Here is a 13192-nt window from a genome sequence, read left to right on the forward strand (position 1 = left end):
TGCTACCGTTTGAGTTGGTCGTGAGTCATATGACACCTTGCTGTGCATCGTGGAACGGGACTTTTTGTATTGTCTCAATTGTGCGCTCATTCCTGAGGCTTTACGCGATATGGATGCGAAATAACCTATAAGATAGCCATTAGGTGTCTTGCCTAACGGAAGTAAATTGGCAGGGTCTGGAAGGTTTCGTGACAATCAAGGTAGAGCAGGAAGCAAATAAGGTATCTGGTATGCTTGGACACATGTTCCCCATATATCCTAGTGCCTACTGGTAACAGTATCCAAAAAGGAACAAGCCTAGAGGGCACCCAAATTTTGAGGTCCACAAATTGGGCCTTTCCGAGTGAGATTGGGCCGCCCTCCTGAAGGAACACTGCGTGGAAAGGCGACCCGGGCGTGATGTCGGTGGAAACCAGGTGGGAAGGAGGAAGATCGAGAGGAAAGAAGGCGCCTATCTATGGCTCTGTCTTCCGCTTCCAAGAGAACAGTACTACCACCGTTCGAAACCATTTCATGTGTATTTGGCCACAAAAATGCTCGATTCCTCGTCTCTTTCGTTTGCACCGCAAGGCCCATGCTTGAACCAAATGTGGCAGAAGAATGGAAGTTAAGGTCGCCATCAATAATGTGGTACCCCTATTGGTCCAAAACAAGAACAAAACAAAGGAACCCCCGCCAGGGTCCTTCAGACCGTGTCTCATGCTCTCATCTCCTCTAAGAGAAGCTCTTAAGAGTTATCACCATCGGGTCAGCTGTGTGCTGTGTCGGATAAGGTAAATCCGCCTGCCAAGGGTGCACAAGACGTCAAGAACGGTGATGAGAAGCCCACGAGCAGCTCTCCTGAGTCATTCGGGAAGTTGGACAGATGGCAGATATCTGAGTTCTCTATAAACGGACTCCTTCAAGGGCATCAAGCGGGGATCAAAGGAAAAGAAATTATTCCTTCTTCGTACAGGCGGAAAACACTCAATCTGCTGACATGTGTAGGTATCTACAAGATACATAACCCCCCGGCGGCCGCCAAAACCAAACGGCTTAATAGGCGAGCTTGCCTCACAACAACTTAACAAACCCACGCCAGAGACCCTCGGACGAGAAGACACCTTCCGGATCGACCTCGCGAGCGATAGTCTTGAGCCGACGCACATTCTCCTCGCCGTACCCAGCATAGACCTTGTCCGTCTGCGCTGCGGACGCGTAGTTGATGTACAGGTAAGGGTGCGAGATCTCAGACTCTTGGGCGTAGGTTTCCATGCGGGAGAGGACGTTTGCCGTCATTTTTCCCACGGCTGCGTCGTCTTGGGCGTTGGACCAGGCTGTTGAGACGAGGAAGACTAGGGGGAAAAGAAGTGGACGTTAGCCTAGGGGGAGGATCAAGTGGAGAAAACTTGGATATGTGATGGGTGAGGGGAGTTCAGAGGGTGTTCAAAGGAGGGAGGGAGGAAGAGCGAGTATTGGACGACTTACTGTAGAGTGGCTCATCTTGGTCGATGCCGAGTGCGTTGCCGCCGCGTTGCTTCATCGCCTGGATGGCGGTCGTCGAGAGAGGGTAGCAGATGAGGTTCGGGGCCAGGCCTTCGACGCTGGAGATTGCTGAGACTTCTTCTCTGAAGATTGCAAGAGCCCGGGTGAGAAGGGTTCGAGAGGGGAGGGTGCTAATTGTTCCGAAGAGGTGGCTGAGAGGGAGACATCAATAGTCAGCACGTTTCTTGCAGTCCTAGTAGGTGAATGAGATAGGGACTTCAGAACATGGTGAAGAAATAAACAGAAACAGTAAGACATACCGCGTGGTACCTAAGACAGGCGGCTGCAGCGTCCCAGTAAGATTCGCCATGGACCCCAACCTCGCGGTCCTCGTTGTCGAGGGAACACTACGAATAGCCCTAAAGACCGCCGGCTCTGCGACCGCCGGGTCAGCGTACCACTCCGACCCCATGAGCGAGAAGGCGCCCGAGGCCTGGTTGTACATGTAATAGAAGTCATAGGCCATGTCCATGTCGGCGGTGAGTTGGGGGTTCGTGAAGAGGTCGTGGATGGCGTCGAGGGCACGCTCGGTTGTGTTTGCGGAGGTGTATGTTGCGCGCTGGCTGGATACGGCATCTTGGGGGAAGACGCGGACGGTGAAGGCTGTGACGATGGCGAAGTTGTTGCTGCCGCCGCGGAGGGCGAAGTAGAGGTCCGGGTTGCTTGTTTCTGAGGCTGATGTGACTGTGCCGTTTGCAAGGACGACCTTGCGGTGAGCTTGTTAGTGATGTTTTGTTCTCTCCTGGCTTTTCTGATGGGGCGAGAAGGAATGCAAAATATGACAGGGTGTTATGTTCCAACTCACCTCGTACTCGTAAACGTTATCCAAAGCCCAGCCGTACCGACTCGAGAAAGGCGACGTTCCCCCGCCGAGCGTGAACCCGCCGATACCAACAGTCGCGGACCGGCCACCCACGTAGGACAACTGCCTCCCCTCGAGAGCTTGATAGACCTGAATCACCGTCGCGCCACCACCGATCCTAGCACGCGTGGGGGCTTCGGCGCCGTTCCCGACGACTTCGACAGAGTTCATGCGGTCGAGGTCGATAGTGACGCCGGCAATGGAGTTGGAATCGCCCGCGTTACGTGAGTGGCCGCCGCCCTTGACGGCAAAGTGGCACCAACTATCGACGAGGGTCTTGAGGGTGAGGGAGACGTCGGGCGCGGTGATGGGTTCGACGCGGCATGCTGGGCGGACTTCTTGCTGTTTGGCGTCCCAGATTGCAAAAGTTGTGTCGTTTTCTGGGTAGTGGAAGCGGGAGGGAGGGAATGTGGCGGAGAGCTGGGCGCACTGGTTTGATTGAAAGAGAAATCCTCAGCTTCATGTGCTGTTTCTGGAAGATAGAAGATAGACCTATAAAAGCAAAGGTTTGGGAAACTTACGGCTTGCACGCATGATGCTGAGACTGGTTCGGCAAGCTGGGATCTTTTTAGATGCCAGTCGATTGGGATTTCGGCTGCTGCAGCTGGTACGCCAATCGCGGCGGCGGAGCCGGCTAGGAGGCAAGGAGTGAGTAGTCCGGTAGGGTGCATCTTCACAACTTGAATACTTCGCGGATCGAGAACGATACATGGCGACGGCTGTCCGCAGATCTTATACTTCTGAGTTCTGGGTCCTTCTCTTGGAGGGCTGCCATTGAGGTGCAGCGGAAAATTCGAGTTGTCAATATCAGAACGCTGACACCACACAGAGAGTCGGAGACCTCGTACGGGACAGCATATTGGGATTGCTGATGACTTTCGGCGGTATGGAGATTATGTCCCTTGCTGACAAGATCGTCGGGGGTTGAAGAGGAATATAAACGCTTGGCCTCGGAGTGCCCAAGAAAGAGGGAAAAATGCGATGACTGAGCCTTGTTCATCCAACTTGGCAGGTGACATTGAATCGGGAACATAACTCGCTATATGCAGATCAATTTCAAAAAAGGGAACTACCACCGATTTGCCTCCTTCTGGTTTCAACATGACGTTACGGCGGAAGTATCCGAAAGGATTTCCTACGAGGAGGCCCCTAGGGACGGAGTCTAAAAATTGGTTCAAGACTTGCCGAACCATAGAGGGTATCTTGTTAGCCTTCGGTCCGGTTGCTACTTTTTTGTCACTGGAGAATCTATGCTAGACCCAGTCTATCAATAATCACATTGGCTTCCCATTATGGGGTACATATGGAGAGTAACTACATGTATTAAAGGGACAGTCGGACTTGCCGTAAGAGTACGTCACCTCGAGGCTATATTATAGTGAGTGAGGTGGAACGGCACGCGGAGGCAGATCCAATCAATGGCTGTAATTCCAGGAACTACGACTGAATTTCTGCGGTGCGGCAAGAATACCAATGGAAAGCCAAAACAGAGCTCCATGTGTCTGGTAGGATGGGAAGGACGTGCCGCTCGCCAATGTCTCCTCGCTGTCGAACACATGCTACCTAGATGACAAATGCTTCTTAATCTGAGAAACTGTATCAGCCATTTTGGTCATAAAAAGACAATCACCCTTACGACGGCCTCATTCGAGCTTTCATCTTCATTAATTCTAATGTCCTTTCACAGACCCGAAAAATATTGGAGATATGCGGGAAAAGAGAAGAGCTGGCGCGTCCAAATACCACTTACGGTGTCTTCGGGGCGGATCAATTCGCTTGGTAGTATTGCGGAAGCAAATGAGAGCTTGTCGGGGGCAACGAAGTTATCTAGATGATCCACCTCTGGGCTTAGCAACTCTTGGAATTAAGCTATGGTGGAGGACCCGGGAGATCGGCGAGTTAAAGGAAACCTAGCAAAGTGGTTGTCATCATTATCTAGAAGGTATTAGGCAGAACTATTGAGTATATACGTAGCGCCATAACAGAAGACAATCTAAGCATGGCTGGAGTTATCAATAAGTCCGGTTGTCGATGACACCCCCGCTTGCTGACATGAAGGTTGTGGCCCTTGGCGTTCCTCATGCTTGTCTTGCCCCCGACCTCTTTCTCTATAATTTGAGTCCGCACGCTTGTAAGTAAGAGTATCAAAGCTATTTATTTTTATTCAAACGGCAATAATCACTCCGGGTCGCCTGGCGGTCGGTGAGAAGATGACTTTTTTCCTCCTTAGAACCCCACCTCACCAATGCCAAAATTGCTTAGAATGGGCATGAAAGATTTCTTTACCACAACGGCTCCGACTAGCAACATTCATCGCAATCTGTGAGGCAAGCAATAAACACCATCGCAGAGGGAGTTCACCGAAGCATTTGTCCCTCAATCTATGTTTATTCAGAAACAACTTGCAGGTGATTGCAACAAATAATCAAAATCACCATGACCGTCTGCAGATCTCGAGTGGGATGAAGGGTAGTTGAGAGTAGCGACACTAGGCGAGACCAAGGTTGCCTACCAACGTGCTTCTAGAAGCTGCATGCCACCCACGCCCAACAAACACAACCCCGCCATGGTGGACTGGCCCGAGAATTCCGTGTCTGGCTAGGATTCTCCAACTTTGGATGAACAGGCGGAATTGGCCTCTTGTCGTTGGGCGACTATTCAAAGGATTTGAGCTTTCCCCTCATTCTTGTCATGCACGCGGCCCCATCTTTCTTCGGACGGCGATCCTCCGCGTATCTGGGGCCTCACCGTTGATGGCGTCGTATTTCTCCTGGATGCGACGGTGGCAGCCCACCAACAATTGAAGAGTATTCTGTTTCTTTTGAGGTTCCCCCTCACGGCCTGGTCCAACGAACCTAGATTCGTGAGGGGACGTTGAGCTTTTCCGTGTCACTACAAACTGCGGGTTGGCCGGCAGGGTTCATCTCTAGATCAACTCTGGATCATCTACCTTCCACAGTAACCTTACGCGATGGGCCCAGGATTTTGGAATAACCGGCCCAAGATGCGTCGTGAGCGAAGGACGGCGATCGGCGCTGTCACCTTATTCTTGGCCACCGCGTGGCCATCCGCCCATGCCCAGCAATGGGACTGGGATGAACTTGGGGTTTGTTGCATTCTGCCACTTTGCGTTCGATGCGACTGAGGGGTTGTCGGATGGGATGGTCGTGGGTACGATGAAGTTGGCAGATCATGTTGGATGCGTCTAGGATGTTTGTCCTCCCGTCTATATGATCCCTCAAAGCCACTTTTCGGGTTCCTTCTTTCTCATCCCGCCGGCTCAGCTCTTTCTTCTCCAGCATTGTCTTGCAAATCTTCTGGAAAAAGTACAGCTCTGTAGCGAGGTCGCGATAACTGAGAGCCTTCGATACCAGACCTGCCATAAGCCGGAACCCCTCGACGTATTCGCAATGCGCTCGGCCATCCTCGCCGCCGTAGGCCTGTCCTCTACGGCCGCGGCACTTGTCAGCCGCGACGGCAAGACCGGCCGTCTTCCCGCGCTGGGGTGGAATTCGTGGAACGAGTACGGGTGCGACATCAACGAGACGGTGTTCCTCACTGTCGCGCAGCACATTGTGGACCTGGGGCTGAAGGATCTGGGGTACGAGTACGTCAACATTGACGACTGCTGGAGCGACAAGGAGCTGCGGAGGGATAACGTCACCAAGGAGATTATTGTCGACAAGGTGAAGTTTCCACAGGGGATCAAGCATACGGTGGATAAGATCCACGAGTTGGGGTTGAAGGTTGGGATCTACAGTGATGCGGGTGAGTTGAATCTCTGCCGTCTTTGGTATTGCTGAGGATGCCAAGTTGCGCGAGGACTTCGTGAAGGCCGTTGGTTGTGATCCATGTTGCGAGAATGCTGGATGCTCTAGTGTTTGGTCTTGCGACAACGTGCTGACGCAACTATCATAGGAACTTCTACTTGCGGCGGTTTCGAGGGATCGCTAGGCTACGAAGAAATCGACGCCGCCACGTTTGCGAAATGGGGTATCGACTGTAAGTTCCATCACCGTTCGCCGTTCCACTCTCCCTGCGTCAATGTCATCCCTCAACTTAACCCCTCCAAACCCCTCCATCGTCCCTTAGACTCATCGCAAAACACATTATCGGATCAACGTTCTAACAGGCAATTCACTTTCTCCATAGACCTAAAGTACGACAACTGCAACGTCCCGAAAGAATGGTTCGACGACTGGAAATACGTCCCCGAACTCTGGCTCGGCGGACCCCCCAACGAAAACCAAGACAACGGCGACCCCGTCAACTCCAAGACGGGTCTCCCGGCCCCCGCAGGCTACGACTGGTCGACCTCCTTGACGGCAGAACGCTATCGCATCATGCGCGACGCCCTCCTAGCCCAGGAAAGGACGATCCAGTACTCCCTCTGCGCCTGGGGCCACGCCCACGTCGAGGCCTGGGGTAACGAGACGGGCCACAGCTGGCGCATGTGGGGCGACATTTACCCAGAGTGGTACGGCCAGCACCAGTGGTCCTGGGGCCTGATGCCGATTTTGAATCACGCTGCCTTCTGGAGCGGTCCCGACGTGAACGGGTTCTGGGGCCACGGGGACTGGGACATGCTCGAGGTCGGCAACGGGAACCTGACGCTGCAGGAGAGCAGGAGCCATTTCGCGTTTTGGGCCGCGCTGAAGAGTCCGTTGATCATCGGGACCAAGTTGGAGGGCATTCAGCCCGAGATTTTGCAAATCTTGTCCACGAAGGAACTGGTGAAATTCAATCAGGATCCGGAGTTCGGGGCCGCGGCGCAGCCGTATAAGTGGGGGGTGAACCCGGACGGAGCGTGGAACATTACGCACCCCGCCGAATTCTGGTCCGGGACTTCAGTGGAGGGGACACACGTGTTTGTGCTCAACACGCTGAGCGGCACCGAGAAAAAGACGGTCGCGTTCAAGGATGTTCCTGGGCTGGAGGCCGGGAAGAAGTATGTTGTGCACGACATGTGGGCTGGCAAGGATCTCGGCGTGTTTGAGGACGAGTACATCGTAGAACTGGAGAGCCACGATACGGCTGCTTTGAGGATCAACGAGGTCAAGTGCGTGAAGAGGGCGGCACGGGGATGATGGAAGAGAAAGGGATCCGGCCCGAGGGGACAGGGATGGGTTGGTCACTTGGGTTCGGGGCGTGTTCAAGAGTCTATTGGGTCGCGGATGCAAGGGGCAGAAAAGACGTCAATTGCGATGATTCTGCAGAGTAGAAACCGCACAATGAGCCATGATGCGACTCCTGAATCGAGAAAAGCTGGTTGATTTATGTTCAGCGCCGATGGATAACATGAAAACATCCACCATGAAAGACTTTCTCACAAAATACCAGAAAACGCAACGGTGTTATGTACGACCTTGTTTACCTCTGCCGATAGCACGCAATCTCATCTCGCATTTGATTAAACCCGCCGCCCAGCTACCCGCCTCGCGCATACCAGCAGGCCACGAAGCTATTCCCAAAACTCACGCGTCGCCACCCCGCCGACCCGGCAAATTCATATTACCTCACGTTCCCGCAGCACCACCTCTGCTGATCCTCGCTTCTAGCCCTGTTCTGCGTGTAAGGTAGACTTCGGATGGGTGACTGGCCGAAGACGAGGACGTGAGCACCCAAGGAGGAGTTTGCCCTCCTCCCTTCCATTGGAATGCATTCCCCAGGACGACGGGATGACAACGCATTCCCGGTGGCTAGATTAGACTGAGACCTCAACCCACCACTCGATTACCCTTTCCAAACAAAAAAACCAAACATGGCTACAGTCATCATCACGGATGGCGGTTGGTTGGGTCTGGGCAGCGCCGCAACGAAAGGACCCTTTGAGGCAGAGGTATGCTGCCAGCCATTTCCATTTTGTAAGGCGGAAATCCGTGTCATCCATCTTTTCTTCGTCCTCGTGATTCACCTCCAGGCCGTGTTCAATCTCCTCTCTTTCGCTCTGTACGAGTGTTCTTACTATTCTGTATTTGGTTCTCATTCTTTCCTACACTTGTTTACACACTACTTACCATTTGCCAGAAGTGCTCACCAGACCGTTGTTCACTTTCCATCTTTCTTAACTCTTCCTAATCTAATCCCTAATACGAATATTTGGAGAGAGTAACACAGAAGACGAAAGAAGGGGGAAGCCGACTGTGAATACCCGAGAACACACTCACGCCATGAGAGACCCGATATCTGGCCAGTGATCTCATCACCTTCAGTCCCTCAGTCAACCATTAGATCTCGTCTTCAGAACACCAAACCCACACAACCATATCACAACATCCCAGTCTCTTCCCGGAGATGTCGAGCCTGCGACTCCGCATCCGCGAGGAGGTAGATGGGGGAGGGGGCGGAAGTGGCGGCGGCATGACCCTACCACTCGTTCTCGCCATCGCCATAGGAGGCGGCGTCCTCCTCTTCATATGCCTCGCCTTCTTCCTCATCGCCCTAGCAGGCCGCCGCCACCGAGCCCGCGCCAGAGCCCGATCGACGACGCCCAGAACAAGACTCGACCTCGACTCGGATGGCGGCTCCATCCGCACGCCCAGCCCGCGTCCGCGGCGCCTCACGAAGCCGAAGCCGGGCGAGCCGTACGCGGACATGGTCGAGGTCCAGGGGAAGAAGCAGCCTCCCCACCGCTCCCTCTCGTCCATCATCAGCGTGCCCAGGAGCAAGAGCTGGAGCGTCTTCAGCAGCACGCCTTCGGAAGGTGCTGGCGGGCAGCAGCGTGGAGGACACCTGAGAAGGAATAATAGCTGGATTGACGAGGATGCGATTCACGGGCCCAGAGTGCAGAGTGATGGTCGGCGGCTGAGTATCCGCGACAGCTTCATACTACGCACGCCGACGTTACCGGATCTGTTTGGGCACAAGGGCGAGGGGGATGGTCATTTCGACGACGACTGTATAAACTACTCCATTGAACAGCCTCGGCCGGTCAGCATGCCGGCACAGCGTGGCCAGCCTTTGCGGATGCCGTTGCCGAGGACGGCATCGTACGAGCTGGCCGAGAAGCTGGCGGCTGCGGCGAGGGGGGGACCGCCTGTACTTCCAACCCCACAGGGACCGGTACCTCGACCGGTGCCGTTGCAACGGCTGCGGCACAAGACGACTGAGTCGGATTTGGCTGAGATTTTGCGTTCCACGGAAGAGAGACTGCAGCTCGGGACACCAACAAATAGCCGGCCTGCCACACGACAGAGGGCTGCATCGGCATCAGCTGGGTCCAGCGTCAAGACCCCGCGAGGGTCGCCGACAAAGTCGCAGTCTCCCATTAAGGCCCAGTCATCGATCAAGATCCCGTCACCAGTCAAGAACCAGTCGCCTGTCCGGACACGATCTCCGGCAAAGACTCAAGTGCTGTCACACGTTGGCCAGGCGTTGGACCTTAACGCCCAGCGAGCTCGAACACCCAGCCCGTCGAAGCGAATGGTTATTCCAATGCTTGTTCAGACTCCAAACCACCACAATAGGAACACTTCACAGTCTTCGGCTGTCTCAGATGCGGATAGTCTGTTTGGCGAAACGACCCCGGAAGTTGAACACATCTTGCCAACAGGACTTTCGAGCCCCAGCAGACGATCCGAGCACGAGTCCCCGACCAAGCCCACCGACAACGGCGCATCGATAGAATCCCCTGGCAGCGATGCCTCATCGTCTCTGTCAACCTTGTATAGCGTTAACGAACCCGAGGATGACAGCAAGACCGGCGGTACTGGACACGCAGAGAGCACCCCCCGCGGCAGGAAACCTAGGAGCCTTGTCATCGATACTCAAATATGTGATCCTTTCATCACACCAGGCCCGCCAGAAGTGCCTCCAAGGAGCCCCAAACGCCAGTCTTCCAGCTTGCCGCCTCTCCGACGCATGACGCCGCCCGAAGAGGAGATCCTGAACCGAACACCTACGAAGGTGACATCTGTTGCCAACTCTCCTATACCGAGACCGTTGGACGTCATCAAGCGCAGCAGCACGGCCGACCAACTCCAGACGCGGTACTCCATCATGATGCAACCATCCGACCTGGCAGCATCGCCTGAGACCATTCGCCCGAAGAGCGTCATGTCGATGAAGCCCGTCTTCCTCGTCTCAAGTAACAGCGTTGTGAGCATGAGAGCCAGCCCTGGCACGTCTCCTGAGGATAATGGCAGCAGGCCAGCGATGCCGAATAACAGGCTGACGTTCGGCCCAAAGGCACCTGTCTTCCCACCGCCCTTGGCCTTGAAAGCTGGCCTGGGATCGCCAAACCGAGAGGCCTTGAGAATGGGTAGCCCAGGCGGGAAAATATCGCCATCACGCGGCAGCCCTTCCCCTTCGAGTCGTGCTGGTCGTCAATCGACCGACTCCGCCGCATCTCCCGTTCCTGGCTCGCCAACTCGAAGACCACTGCCGAGCCCCGACCTGTCAAAGGGAGGATCTCCGACACCAAGGCGATATAAGCGTGGGATGGCTAGTCCAATTCGTGACCGTGCATTGTCCAGACCGCCGACGCCCAGAGAATCCCGCGTCGAGCGCGTTCTCTCGAGCTCTGATTGCCCTTCGATCGTGCTGAAGCCATCTAGCTCACCTAAGCGGAACTCATACCATCGCGACTTCGCGGTAATGGGGCTTCAGTCAACCGTGGCTCAGCTTCGGCGAATGAATAGCCAAATGAGTACCTTCAGCGCCGGTTCATCTATTTCGGATCCGGATAGTCCGACACTACCAAACTTGAGAGGAGGCGGGTTCAGCCCCGACAGGAGCAACAGCCGCGTAAGCAAAATGGGTCGACAAAACTACTTGTCTTTAGGCACGAGTCCAGGCTCAGCGAAGCGGACCAAGTCCATCAAGTCGGCTAGAAATTCAATTGCCGTGCTCAAGAGCCGACCAGGGGGAAACAAGCATCTTGATTCGCTACGCGCTGCAGTTGAAGAGAAGGAAAATGAGAGAAGAAACGGTTCTCTGATTCGAGGCCCCCGGCCGCTCAACCCGACACCCAGAAGTGCCGGACGAGGGTTGGCTAGAGACAGCGTGGTTACTGTGGAGAGTCCCACGAGGAGAAGAATCTCCAGCGTCGATACCGAAGACCAGAAACGTCTGGAGAGGCCGATCAAGCATCAAGATAGCGGTACCAGCTTGGGTGCGTACGGGAAAGAGGACTACCTGTTAAGCTCCCCAGACAGCCTCACTGCAGGGGCTGAGAGACAGAGCCCAAACATGAGGGTTTGAGTCCCAGAGTCTGGGGAATTTTCTTTTGTCCCATAGTGATCCATATTGATTGAGGGGTGTTGCGTTCAGCGACGGTTAGCGAGCACTTTCTTCAGGGTTGAATATTTCTAAGCTGAGCACGGCGTCATTGTAATACCTAGGCAGTAGGCCATTAGCAAAATTCAGATACAAGCATCACTCAAATCAACGAATCATACCACAAAAGAAAACCTTATTCCCTCCAAACTAAAACCTAATAGTTGATTGGGATTTTATGCGAAAAAGAATGGTATTCTTACGTCGGTTTCATGAGCCCGAGTCTTATCCATGGTATCAAGTCGTCCCTCGTCAACTCCCAAGCCTCATTCGCAGTATGCACTTATGACTCGTCGACCCGCGGGCGCTTATTGCCCGGGTCGTCATGGCCATTGACGCCGTTGTTGGCCTCATCGTGACCGCGAACCCGACCTGCTCCCTCTCCTAGCTGGCCGCTTTCCTCATCCTCATTGCCATTCTGACCGATCCAGTTGCCGTCGGCGTCGAAGTGCTCGTGGACGTTCTCGGCCGTAATCCAGCCTCCGCTCCCAGGGAAGGCAGGAGGCAGGCCTCCATCGGCGGCGCCGTACAAGACTCCTTCGTATCCCTCGACTGGCTCATGCTCGCCCTCGAAAATGATCCGGCCGTCCTCTTCCTCATCATCCTCGTCGACAGGGTCGGGGTGAAGATCTGAGCAGGCTGAGATAGCGTTGTAGAACTTCTGAATATCGGCCTGGGCGCCATCAGTGACCGCAGGGACGAGAGTCAGATCGATCGTATCGAAGTCGTCATCGCCGTCACCGCCGTCGGCAAGTTGCAGCTGCATCCAGATAGCCTGAAGAGGAGCACCTTCGGAGATGGATCCGACCGACTTCACGGCGTGAATAGAGATGGAGGGGTAGGGGATCTGAACGCCAGCTCCTTGGGTCGAAGAGAAGATGGTGAAGGTCCTATGACGCGAATTAGTATAGGGTAACGCCCGTTTCGGTGGTAGCAAACATACTCTGAAGAGACAAACACGGAGACATGCTGCTCCACGAGCTCTTCAGTGGTCTCCTTCAAGGTTGTGCCATTGGGGGCAGAGGCAGCAGTCGAGACATCAGCCGGGAAGATGGCCAAGCTGCCCTTTTGCGACGCTGGGATCCATGCCTTCGCATCCTCGAGATGGAAATGAAGGACGGGCTTTCCTCCGAAGAAGGTCGCAGGAGTAGCCGACTGATACTCCTCAATTGGAGTAAAGTCTCCAAGAGAGGGAGGAGAGCGAATGGTTGTGGGCAGCATGTTGATGAAGTGTAAGAGATCCTTGAAAGGACTCTGCTTGGGCTGACCTGTGAGACCCTTCATGGTGGGGTGCTTGCCTTGGAGCTGGAGAAAGTGAAGCTCTTATCGCTATCACCACGTGATGATATTGATAAAGGAAGTGACATTCAGCAACTTCAACAAGAAGGAGTTGGGGGCTGAGGTAATCGAGGCGGTGGGGCGGTTAGGTGATTTATCATTGGTCAACAGGGTCAGGTCGATCCGCACGCCCCACCTCAACGCTCGGTGGGGTCTGAGCTCTCCACCGACATTCTCCCAGAGTCCGATCGC

At 54.4% G+C, this 13192-nt stretch overlaps 4 protein-coding genes across 4 annotated transcripts; 2 read left to right on the plus strand and 2 right to left on the minus strand.

Moving 5' to 3' along the window:
- Positions 1–1053: 1053 nt before the first annotated feature.
- CPAR01_07948 (FAD binding domain-containing protein) lies at positions 1054–3057 on the minus strand (the record flags this gene model as incomplete). Its single annotated transcript, XM_060492217.1, has 5 exons — positions 1054–1334; positions 1468–1676; positions 1785–2230; positions 2330–2815; positions 2908–3057. 5 exons carry the CDS (start codon positions 3055–3057, stop codon positions 1054–1056), a joined length of 1572 nt encoding a protein of 523 aa, XP_060348587.1.
- Positions 3058–5390: 2333 nt separating this feature from the next.
- Positions 5391–7473, plus strand: CPAR01_07949 (alpha-galactosidase; the record flags this gene model as incomplete). The annotated part of the gene is made up of 4 exons (XM_060492218.1): positions 5391–5492; positions 5596–6154; positions 6305–6388; positions 6539–7473. 4 exons carry the CDS (start codon positions 5391–5393, stop codon positions 7471–7473), a joined length of 1680 nt encoding a protein of 559 aa, XP_060348588.1.
- Positions 7474–8680: 1207 nt separating this feature from the next.
- CPAR01_07950 (uncharacterized protein) lies at positions 8681–11587 on the plus strand (the record flags this gene model as incomplete). Its single annotated transcript, XM_060492219.1, has 1 exon — positions 8681–11587. The coding sequence occupies one exon, from the start codon at positions 8681–8683 to the stop codon at positions 11585–11587; it is 2907 nt and encodes a 968-aa protein (XP_060348589.1).
- Positions 11588–11945: 358 nt separating this feature from the next.
- CPAR01_07951 (uncharacterized protein) lies at positions 11946–12946 on the minus strand (the record flags this gene model as incomplete). The annotated part of the gene is made up of 2 exons (XM_060492220.1): positions 11946–12552; positions 12606–12946. 2 exons carry the CDS (start codon positions 12944–12946, stop codon positions 11946–11948), a joined length of 948 nt encoding a protein of 315 aa, XP_060348590.1.
- Positions 12947–13192: the final 246 nt, after the last annotated feature.

This window comes from Colletotrichum paranaense (assembly GCF_030867605.1).
Source record: "Colletotrichum paranaense strain IMI 384185 chromosome Unknown Scaffold_6.1, whole genome shotgun sequence".
Taxonomy (NCBI): Eukaryota; Fungi; Ascomycota; class Sordariomycetes; order Glomerellales; family Glomerellaceae; genus Colletotrichum; species Colletotrichum paranaense.